General features: G+C 40.9%; 1 protein-coding gene across 10 annotated transcripts in view; it reads right to left on the bottom strand.

The window, feature by feature from the left end:
* Positions 1 to 8599: 8599 nt before the first annotated feature.
* The window catches only part of NOCT (nocturnin), a 31135-nt gene continuing 27908 nt past the window's right edge, over positions 8600 to 11826 (bottom strand). For all 10 annotated transcript variants that reach the window (XM_026499366.4, XM_048212209.2, XM_048212208.2 and 7 more), the window contains one exon: positions 8600 to 10598. In XM_026499366.4, the coding sequence (XP_026355151.1) occupies positions 9760 to 10598 (839 nt within the window). In that variant the 3' untranslated portion in view covers positions 8600 to 9759. The remainder of the gene's footprint in view (positions 10599 to 11826) is intronic.

Raw genomic sequence — 11826 nt, 5'->3', positions numbered from 1 at the left:
TGTTGTGTTTTGGTCTCTGGTGATATTTATAACAATATTCAAAAGCTAGTATAGAGACACTGTTTTAGTGAAGTATACAAGTCTTATTTCTCCTTCCCAACTACTGTGTGAAGAAATTTTCCTTCTGTTTGTTCCATTACATTAATATTTGGCAAATACCTGCATGTTGCCACTTATTTTCTAATTACTATCATGAACTATAATGTTCTGCTTACCACGAGTTTACTGTTTTAATGTTGGCCACACAATTTATATTTCAAATCAGACCAGTTACTTCTCAAACAGACCTTCTGAGGGTTAAGATGATTAAGTAATACTCTAGCCCTTTTACAAATTAGGAAATGGAGGTACCAGAGGGATTACATGAATTTCCTAATTTCACACCAAATCAGGTCCTGTGACCCCACATCTTAATGCTCTTTCTACTACAAAGAAAAGTTGTCTATTTTTACATCTTTTAGAAATTTAAATAAACTGATACTTAATGTTTTGAGGCCTTCAGTTGTGCATCCGATCAGATACTACTTAGGTCGACAAAGAGTTTTATAACCGCTCCCTTTGTAATCGTTTATCTTTTCCACAAACATACCTGATGGTACTTCTTAATAAAAGCTCAGAAACACTCGATTCTTATCCCATTTGGGAATTAAGCTCAAATTCTACCTACTTTTAAGACATTTCCTAAATATTTCCATTTTTTTTGACACTTAATTGTATTGTCTTTTTTGCACTATAGTTTCATTTCTTTAGTCATACTCCATGATATTTTTGGAGGGCAAAAAATACCCAAACGCTGAGCTTATTAGACACTCAGACACGTGTTGGTTTTGGTAACATATCTGCTAAGAATCTAAGTCATATGCCATGGAGGACAGCTAGAGAGACTTAAATTTTGAGTGAATACCCCCCCCCCCCAGTATATTAGTTGTTTCGAACTGGGTTAAGTCAGAACTACCTAGCTTATCTCCACCACTCTACCTAGACATTTTTTTTTTGTCTCTTTCAGAATAAGTACACCTAAGGTCTAGATTTGGAAACAGATGTAGACAGTATATCCCAATCAGAGTGTTTCTGATTAAAATTATCAGTGGTATGGCTTTTAATCTCAACCCTTCCAAATTGCAAACCACTGTGTCTGGTATATTGAAGAACCTTATAATGGCTTGATGCCACTATGTATTCCAGTTTCACTAAGGCTTTTGAACAATAATCAGTCTGTCCCCTTATTCCTTAGGTCTTTTTCCAGCAATAATTCCAGCCTTACTACCCTGCTTAACCACATGACCAGTATACCTCTTTATAGAGAACATGGAGGTGATGAGCTGTGAACTCCATTTCTGGACCCTTTGCTTTAAGAGCCTCTACTGACTCCGGCGTCCGTTCTTACCATCTGTTACAGGAAGGAGGCAGCTGTGCCTTCCTCCTCTACTCCGCCTTCCTCTCCTTTCATACCTTCTTGGTCCCCTTGTTCCAACAAGTCTACAGCCTATTGCTCTCCCTTCAGTAGCTGAATTCTGGCTTAAGAGAAACAGTTCTCATTGAGGTCCAACAATCCAGTAGTAAAATGAAATAGACACTTCATTTTTTCATGTGGTCTTGTGCCTCAGCCTACTTGTTTTCCATGACATCCTTCTTCTGATTTACTTCCTGCCTGACCAGTCATCTTAGTCTGCTTTGCTCTCCTTCAGTTTCCTATTTAATGTTAATACTTAGCAAGATTCTGTCTATAGGTCTCTTTCCTTATCTTCAGAGTAGGTATACGAATTAAATGAGTTAACGTGTTAAGGATTTAGAACCAGAGCCTGGTATAGCAAGCACTCTGTTAAAGTGTTTACTATTACGATCTCACTTCAACTTAATGGTTAAGATAATTTCATCCATGCCTGTGGTTTTTTTCTACCAAATGTGTTCTAGCCTAGAGTTTTAAGACTCAGGTGGGTTTATCTAATTACAATTTCCTGATTTCCTCCGGAATGTCCTGTTGAACTCTGTTCTAAAATCTGTTTACTGAGCTAAGCTCAGTAAGTGACATTACCAGCAGTCCATTACTCATGCCAGAAGAGACCATTCTAGACACCTTACTTCCTACCTCCTCATTCACCAAATCCCATTGATACTACCTTTTAAGCAGCTTCTTTTCCCATCCTCCCAACCTTTACTGCTTGTCTCACCAAGCCTTCCTCTACTCGTATTTCTTTCTTGTGCTACAAGTTGAGAGCATTGTAAAATGCAAATTTCATCACCCTCTTGAAATTGCTGTAAATTCTTCAATGGTGGGGCGCCTGGGTGGCTCAGTCGGTTAAACGTCTGCCTTCGGCTCAGGTCATGATCCCAGGGTCCTGGGATTGAGCCCTGCATCAGGCTCCCCACTCAGCAGAGGGTCTGCTTCTCCCTTTCTCTTTCCCTCTGCCTCTCCCCCTGCAAATGTCCCCCCAAATAAAATCTTTTAAAGAATAAATTCAATGGACTCTCTTCCTAACAACATAAAAGTTAAGAGTATAACATTTAAGTCCATTTATCTGGCCTCTGCCTACCTTCCCAAGCCTTACTCTCTTGCTACTCTTTTAGTGAATCCTGGGCTTCAGACATTCCAGGCACCCATACCTCACTGGGCCATTCCACAGATGGCTACTTTCTAGACCAATGTGCTTTCACCTAGATATGAGTTCACTTTATTTACTTAGAAGGGACACACATCAAAATAAAAATTTCTGAAAATAGGCTTGGAAACCACCCAGGTTGGGTGGTGGTCCACTTTGAATTGAGTCTAAAGACTGAAAATATAAAGTACGTGAAGACAAGGGTTAGGAGAGAAGAAAAGCAATCAGCAGATTCACAGAGAATTACCAGGACGAATGAGGTTCTAGATGTGGGCAGTGCTACCCAGCGCAGCAGGAAGGGCTAAGCAAGTAAGGCTACAGAAAAGGCCAGAGATTGTTGATACAGTGAAAATAAAAGGGCAATTCCAGCAGAGGGGTGGCCTTGAGGACAGAATGTCTGGGATGGGGCACCTGGTGCATTGCCAGTGGCTTGCCTCTGACACCTTGCAGTAATTCCCTATGGAGAAGGCATCTCTGATCGCTGTATGTCAGGCACGTGTAATAAGTAATCAGCTAAACTTCTACACAAAGAACATTCTGGCTTTGGGGTTATTTTCAAAGTATCCTTTGCTCCTTTTATTTGAAATCACCTGGCCTACTCTTGAGGGTAGCCATTGTTTTGGGGAGGCAAGAATAAGAACCCTGCTTTAGTTCCATAGCCATCACTGCAATTTCTGTATTACAGCTTTTACCAATTCACAATACAAGCCCTCCGTGGTTGTTAACTTAGCTGTACTTCAGCCTGCTACAATCATGTCCTCCATAATTAAAATCGATAGTATTCTGTAGGAAGTCAGTATACAGTGATGGCCGTCCTAATGAGAAGGAGGTTACTACGCACCCTTTGCAAGTCTGATTTGCCTATCTGCACCACCCCTCCAGGGCTTTGAAAACTCAAGTGCAGCAGGCAGACGGATTTGATTTTCATCCACCTCACTTCTACGCAACCAACTATTTTTGAACACGGAAGCTCAGGACTTAACAACATATCACAACTTCTAAAGTGAGAACTTATAAACAGGACATGACTGTTTAATGCAAAATACTCCAAGGGCGCCTGGGGGGCTCAGTCGGCTAACCATCTGACTTGGTTTCGGCTCAGGTCATGATCTCAGGGTTGTGGGATTGAGCCCGGTGTCCAGCTCCATGCTTGGCGTGGAGTCTGCTCGAGATTCTCTCTCCCTCTCCTCTGCCTCTCCTGCTCGTGCCCCTTCAAATAAATAAATCTCTAAAAAATAATCCGTATCAAAAGCCTGAACTGTAAACAGGCATAAACCAACAGCTGTCATCTTCTCCCACGATGTTGTTTCTTCCCATCCTGTTGTAGTAACATCTGAGAAAATGTCTATTTTAGAAGACTTTCTTTGATGAAGTGATACCATCACTGTTGTAACGGGAAATACATTTTACATAATCTGCAAATTATTTGATTCACTGTAACACAATGGTAATTTTGCTGCCCATTAGAATCACCTGGGAAGATTTAGAAATCCTGTTGCCCAGGTCACACTCCACACCGATCAGATTACAACGTATGGGAGTGGGAGCCAGGCATCAGTATTTTTTAAATATCTCTAGGAGATTTCATTGTTGCTGCCAAGGTTGGGAACCACACTGCCATACAGATACAATCAAGAATAAAGGAAAGCTTTATGTCCAAAGATCTGTGTCCTAACATAGGCTTTTCTAAAATGTTCAGTGGGAAAAGGTAGTTTGAGATACACCTTTTGAGTATTAAAACAGGTTTTTGAAAAGCCTACATACTGTAAGTTTCATAACTCTGAAATCTCTCGTATTTAACATCTAGGATGAAAGAGTCTGAGAAACAGTACAGCGTGTTCATGTGCCTTGTCCCTTTACGAAATTGTTTTGGGAAGCTATATACTAATGCCAACAATGCTACCATTGTTCTGAATACTTTTGAATTGCTTCCTGGAGCAATGCCTAAAATTTAAAACATAATAATAGAGGCAAGTTTTCTGCTGAGGAAGGTTTTCGTTTTAGAAATAGCCAAGTCATGGGGCACCTGGGTGGCTCAGTCGTTAAGCGTCTGCCTTCGGCTCAGGCCGTGATCCCGGATCCCTAGGATCGAGCCCCACATCAGGTTCCCAGGTTCCTCCGCTGAGAGCCTGCTAGTTCCTCTCCCACTCCCCCTGCTTGTGTTCCCTCTCTCAAATAAATAAATAGATAGATAAATAAATAAAATCTTAAAAAAAAATAGCCAAGTCACTTGAGGTTAATAAACTGATGTGAATCAAGCTAGGTAACACCACATTTGGTTCAAAATGAGACGCGGCTATTAAACTCACACTGGTTTTGAGACCTTCATAAAACTGGATATGGAAGCAATTCAAAAAAATTGCAAAAATATTTTTGAGCTGTGGCAGCAGAAACTCAAATTGTGTTGAAGTGCCTCAGTTTAATGTTTTCAAGAAACTTTAGAGATCTTCTGATCTATCACCTGTATTAGAAACTAAGGGTCAGGAAAAAATGGACTCTTCAGTCTCAGTTCAGCTGGTCAGTGGCAGACCTAAAAACAGAACTCCCCCTCTGCCTCCCAATTTAGTTTTAGCCTCGATCTACATTCCCTCCCATCTGGCAAAAAAGGCAGGGGCGGGGTTAGTTTAGGAGTAAGTCTAGCCTATCATGTAATGGTCCTTAACTTTCTCACAAAATCTTAAAATGTTGCAGAATTTTGCTGTGTGTTCTCTTCAGGTTCACCAATCTATGGAAACCAGAATGAGATGTTGGATACACTCCCTGTGCCCAGTCTTCCATTAGCCTTCTTGACTGGGGTTTCTCCACATTATAGGTAACATTACAGAAAATAGATCTGTAACCCTTTTTGACATTCTTGTATACAAACTGTCTCCATCTAGATGCCTAAATCTATTTAATGTAGCAAGATAATTTATACTCTGCTTTATTACCAAAGGAATTTAAGATAGTTTACAAAATCTAATAAGTCAAAGTCAAAAAAATAAAAAAGGTAAAAGGATGAAAGCATACAGAGCACATACTGTTACAACTTCGTGAAGTGTCACCCAGTAATTAAAATTCAGCTATAAGGTCTGGTTTGAATGTCTCAGAAGCCAAAGCAAAAAAGTTAAGTTGATCAGTAATGAGATTCATAGAATCCAGTTTACTAGCTGCTTAGAAGCGACAAAGCTTGTCCTAGCATTCTGTCAAGAGGAATGGCTATGTCCACATGTCTAATCTTAGGTGAATGTCTTCTTAGACGTGAGCTTTCCACAGAAATCTAGGGAAAGGGCCTGGAATTATGAGTATTCTGTTTCATCACACAGAGGCAGTAATTTTTACTTTACCAAAGTAGGGTTGACATCCCTCTCATGAAATTAAAGAACCAGGTCACCTACAACCTCACATATGCTTGGAAGAACAATTAGGGGAAAAATCTTGCCATTCTATCAGTCCCTCACCTATTTGGGGCTTAATTTTCTATTAACCCTATTTGTTCTGCATTTTCAAATTGAAAGATGATTATTCTTGCAATAGTAAGAGTGGGTTGTTACAACATCCACGAATACCGGAAGACATCCAGTACAATGCCCTTCCCTTTCTTGCTGTGAACTTTCGAGGCAAGGTGCAGTGACTTCTGTGTATATTTTACAGTATTATTTTACAAACGTCTCACAAATCTACGGGGGTTGACAGGGCAGGTGCGAAGCGTTCCTCTGTGGACGGGAGAACCGAGGCCCTAGAGGTGGAGCAACTTGTTCAGACCACGCTGGTCAGAGCTGTCTTCACTTAGAGCCCGAGCCCCTCTATCTGATGTTGTTTTCCCTCCCCTTGTTTTAGAAGCCCGAGCTCCAATCCTCCCACTCTGGTACTAGCCCCTCTGGATGAAAGCTTGCCTGCGCCATATTTTATACGTGTCATTAAAAAAGCTCTTCCTGCAAGAACATTCATTTTTTGGATGCCGTTCCTTTTCTAAAATTGAAATCAATTAGGATTATGAGCATGTGTTTTTATCTCTTTTTAGAATTTATATCTTGGATATAAACTAACTCAAGCCAAAAACACATTATCTAATTATATGCAACATTCCCTTCACTATTATAAAATCTTGGATGTTTTAAAAAATGGCTCCAATACAGAGTATTTGCATCAACTTCTTCCTCTAGTTTGAAACACTACTGGAGTAACTGTTCTTACTGCTTCCTTCTAAAAAGAAGTATGCAAACAGTAATAGATGTTCTGCTTTTCAACTATTTTACTGTATCAGAGAACAGATCTCTTTCAGCCACAATTTGGCCTCCGAATCTTGCTTCTGTTCTGTACTGCAATGTACTACAAAGTATTTGCCTTATGTGTTTGGCCATTTCTCATTGACCAGATCTCTTCCTCCCCCACATATCACTTTTGTCTCCAACTGTACTCACTCAAGGCCGAGGGAGCATGTTGGTGGGGAAAGAAGCAAGTACCCTGGAGTCAAGACACCTAGGTCTGAAGACTGGCTCTCCTACTATTAGCTGTCACTTTGGTCAAATGATTTGATGGTTTACACCCCATTTTAAACTAAGAGTAGCTGTTGAGAGGCGCCTGGGTGGCACAGCGGTTAAGCGTCTGCCTTCGGCTCAGGGCGTGATCCCGGTGTTGTGGGATCGAGCCCCACATCAGGCTCCTCCGCTAGGAGCCTGCTTCTTCCTCTCCCACTCCCCCTGCTTGTGTTCCCTCTCTCGCTGGCTGTCTCTATCTCTGTCGAATAAATAAATAAAATCTTAAAAAAAAAAAAAGAGTAGCTGTTGAAAAATTAATTCAGAGTAGTTGAAAGATCGTATTGAAAGCTCTTCGAGCCAAAGGTAAGGAACTCAAATGGTAGTTTCTTCCTATGTATACACATTTATCCTTTGCTTAATTAATGAAGTGGTAATCCTATTCCTTTCACCTTGTAGAAGGGAATTGCTGAAATAATGGCATGGAGGAAGAAAAAAAAATCCACTGCCTCTCTCATTCTCTCTTCCAATATGCACAATTTACCTACTAAGACTCTTATTATGACCACAATTAAAATACACGATACAAAAGGAAAAGCTGAACCAAAAGGCACAGGGGGATGGAATAAGAGAAATTCATTAAATGGAACATGCCTAAAAATTTAGAATACAGATTTGTTACTTACCACTCTGCTTCTGGTTACTCCGACAGTCCATAAGGCAAAGGTGTCTACAAAGACTTAAAAGGAAAAATAAAATATGAAGTACAATCTGACAAGATTTAATATATTACTAAAAATATTACATAAAATGCTCACCTAATTCCATTTTAAATAAAGACAAATATAAAACCATCAATCAGATAACTCCAAAGGAAAACTCATAAACAGATTTCCATTAGAATTTCCCCATTTCCTTAATTTATAGGCACATTACAATCCAGTTTTGCTCATTAGCATTCCCAGCCACCCCAATCTGACCCTCAACCCATATGGCCTGTTAATTCATACACTGGTGGGCAACAGTTGAAATTCAAACATTATTTTGGCTTTCATTCTCAGCTGGATTTGCTCTCTTTAGGCTGTCGTGGTAGTTTCTTCAGGTCGGTGTACTTTGGGGTACGCAAAGAATATTTAATGCCTGTATTAATCAGTATTTGGTTTCTCAACAGCATATGATTATCATGCTAAGATTTGAACAAAATGACAGTTGGTACAGATGTTCTTCCTGCTTGCCATTCCTTCCAGGAACCCCCTTGACTTTGTCTATACAATGTACTGAAAACTTCATTTGTTTCAAAGTAGTTCCAATGCAGAGTATCTGGGTGAACCATTTTGGGGAACTCCCACCGTGATGCCTAGAGATATTACGTAAGCACAGCATCGATGCCTTCAATGTGCAGCTACAGATCCTCCTTTGTCCGCTTAAAAAATGAAGGTCTGTGTGTAAATGGATACTCTGGGTCACCATGTTAACAGTATTAAAAGATCAAATCTACTCGCAGATTCTTTTTGGACTAAAAAGACAAGATATTAAAATCACTAGCTTTAAAAGACCATTTATTATTCTTAAATATTTACAACTCATGGGTTAAAATATTTATCAATTTATTACCAATAGGTTATTTGTTGGGATTTTGCTTGAAAGGAGCTTCACTTGTTATCTTGTACCACTTTTATTTCTTATGGAAGAGAATTCCAGGTTATCTTCTAACTTTTTACATTCTTCTTTCTAGACATTTTGAAGTAACCACCTGGCTATCTTAGGAGAGTTCACGGACAGCCTCGTTAACAGGCTTTCTAGTTTCCCATCTCTGAAAAGAAGGCCCCACTTACTTCCTTAGCTCCTGCCACACAACAGTTCTTAAATAACCTAGCATGAAAAGCACAGTCCAATACAAATAGACATTGACTGACCTCAAATGTATACCACAGCATTCCAGTGGAAAACAATAAATGCGTAACAGTGATTCAATAATGAAGACTGATTGGCCATGGAATCTCTTTTAAGAGAAACACAATAATGGGAATATGGAGCCATAGCAAGGATTACTTCTGAGGAAAGTATCATGGATTCCACTTAAATAAACAGAAAAGCCCGTCAGGCTAAATAGTCCCTTTGTACACTACTATTGTTAGACCCTAAATAAAAAGATCTCAGAGATTTAAGAAAATCACTATAAATTACTCTATAACTTATGTTTTGCATGGTTTTAAAACATTCACAATGCTCTAATTTATTTAATCTTACATGAAAATATAAAAAAATAAATATTGCCATGCATATCCTGCTGACATTTTAAAAACCCACAAATAAATAACTTGAAATGCTACCTAGAAAAATTGCTCCTGTATACTTATTGTTAATTATGGAGGACTCAAGCAAGTCTATTTTTACATAGCATTCTTAAACTGAAAAAGCTACAAAACAAGCCTAAATTTTAATGCCCTTAAATGATCAAAATGTAATGCTAAGGGAAAGAAAAGAATTCAAGCCAAAACTGGAGTGCAAACACCTTTTTTGCTGTAGGTTTTAATGGAAAAGGTTTGTGGACTAATGGGATTCCTTCCCAAGGGCATGCTGGACATGGAAAATGACGTAAGAGAAACTGGGAATCCTTCCTCAAGCAACTTCTTATCCTATTTCAGTTTCCTGAAACATCCCTGGTTAAGACTCTTGTGATTAAAAAGACAGACAAGCATTTATAAACGTCCGTCAGGTTCCTCCTCACTGAAGCTGAAGTCACACACTAGAGACAGGTGGTCTGAAGGATAATTAAAAGAGGGTAGCCGGTTGGGTCCAATCTGTTCCTCGGTGAGCAAATCGAGAGCTGACGTCACACGCAGAGCATGTTTAGAATACCAGATATAGTCCAGCGTGTGCCGGCACTCCCCCGAGGTCCGGATCTTCCAGGTGGTGTACGGGGGCTCGGACTGCCCGTCGGCGCTCAGCAGCTTGTAGGCACTGCTCAGGTTCAGGCTGGAGGAGGCGAAGTGTTTGTAGACCTCCTCTGTGGGCTCGGCATTGAAGTCCCCGCAGACAATAAGGGGGACCTTGGCTCCGTGGGTGATGTTCTGCAAGTTCTGGAGGAGGTCACAGCCTTGAGCCGAGCGAAATCGTTCCCAGCCAGGACGTGCTTTTAAGTGGGTGACAGCAATACAGAACTGTCGACTGGACTCCTTGCACTCCAGAGTTTGTGCGATGGCCACCTGATTGGTTTTCAACGTCATGGCCGTCAGCCGGATATTGGCACTGTTGACCAGCTTGAATCGGTTCTGGAGGAAAAACAAGGCACAGCCATCCGGTCCGTTGTTGTGCTCTACATCTAGACAAGGGGACCAGGGCTTGGGGAAAAACGTGCCTTGATAGCCCAATCTACTGAGGAGTGGCTGGAAGGTGTCAAAATAGTGGTCCACCTCTTGGAGGCACAATATATCGGGCTGGTAGGCTAGGATTTCTTCTAGGATGAGACATTTCCTTTCTTCCCACTTGAGTGCTTCCACAGGACATTGTACAAAGTTGTCTTTTCCTTCTCCAAGAGCTGAAATAAAAAAGCCAGTCAGCTGTCACAGGTACTTAGAAGTCGTGGTTCTACAGCAGCTAAGTACCTGGAAGTCTCCTTCAGTTTGACACAACCCAAGACCCTCAGAACGCCTTCTCTAGTTCAGATGTTTTGGGTGTTTCTTCTCTGTCTAAACTGTACTAACCAACCAAACTGGGGCGCCTAGGTGGCTCAGTCGGGTAAGCGTGTGACTCTTGATTTTGGCTGAGATCATGATCTCAGGGTCGTGAGACTGAGCCCTACATTGGGCTCTGCTCTGAGTGTGGAGCCTGCTTCGGATTCTCTCTCCCTCTACCGCCCCCTCCATTATGTGTGCACACATACGTCCGCTCTCTGTGTCTCTCAAAAAAATCCCAAAACAAACAAAGCCTACCAAACTAAATAATCTCTTAATATCCAGATAAGGCAAGCAATTTATTATTCTTTCATATTAAAACTGTTTCATATGACTATAATCTAGGATGAAAAATCTAAAGTTTGAGTCTTAAACAGTGTTCTTTACAATCCCTGGGATAGAAACTATGTCAGATGAAACAAATGTATTTAACTTTATATGCTAACTTTTTAAAAAAGATTTTATTTATTTGAGAGAGAGAGATCACGAGTAGGGGGGAGGGGTGGAGGGGTAGAGCTTGGGTAGAGCCCAATGTGGGTCTCAATCCCAGGATCCTGGGAGCATGACCTGAGCCAAAAGCAGCCACTCAGCTGACTGAGCCACCCAGATGCCCATATGCTAACTTTTTTTTCCCCCCAAAGATTTTATTTGTTTATTTGACAGAGACAGAGAGAGACAGCGAGAGACGGAACACGAGCAGGGGGAGTGGGAGAGGAAGAAGCAGGCTTCCCGCCGAGCAGGGAGCCCGATACAGAGCTCGATCCCAGGACCCTGGGATCATGACCTGAGCTGAAGGCAGACGCTTAACGACTGAGCCACCCAGGCGCCCCAAACTTTATTTTTTTTTAAATAAGATTTTATTTTTAAGTAATCTCTACAACAAACATGGAGCCTGAACTCACAACCCCAAGATCAAGAGTCACATGCTCTACTGACTGAGCTGGCCAGGCATCCCATCTATACACTAATTTTAATACTTAGCTGTCATGAGCCATATGGAACTTATCTTAAACAGGCAGTTTTTCCTACTTATGGACAAAGATCTGGGGAGGGGGGAATCTAAGATTGAAAAGTCAGGGTATATGCCCTTCT

The sequence above is a fragment of the Ursus arctos genome, unplaced genomic scaffold (assembly GCF_023065955.2).
Source record: "Ursus arctos isolate Adak ecotype North America unplaced genomic scaffold, UrsArc2.0 scaffold_11, whole genome shotgun sequence".
Lineage (NCBI taxonomy): Eukaryota > Metazoa > Chordata > Mammalia > Carnivora > Ursidae > Ursus > Ursus arctos.
Note: the sequence above shows the minus strand (reverse complement) of the source record. Positions and strands in the feature narration are given on the sequence as shown.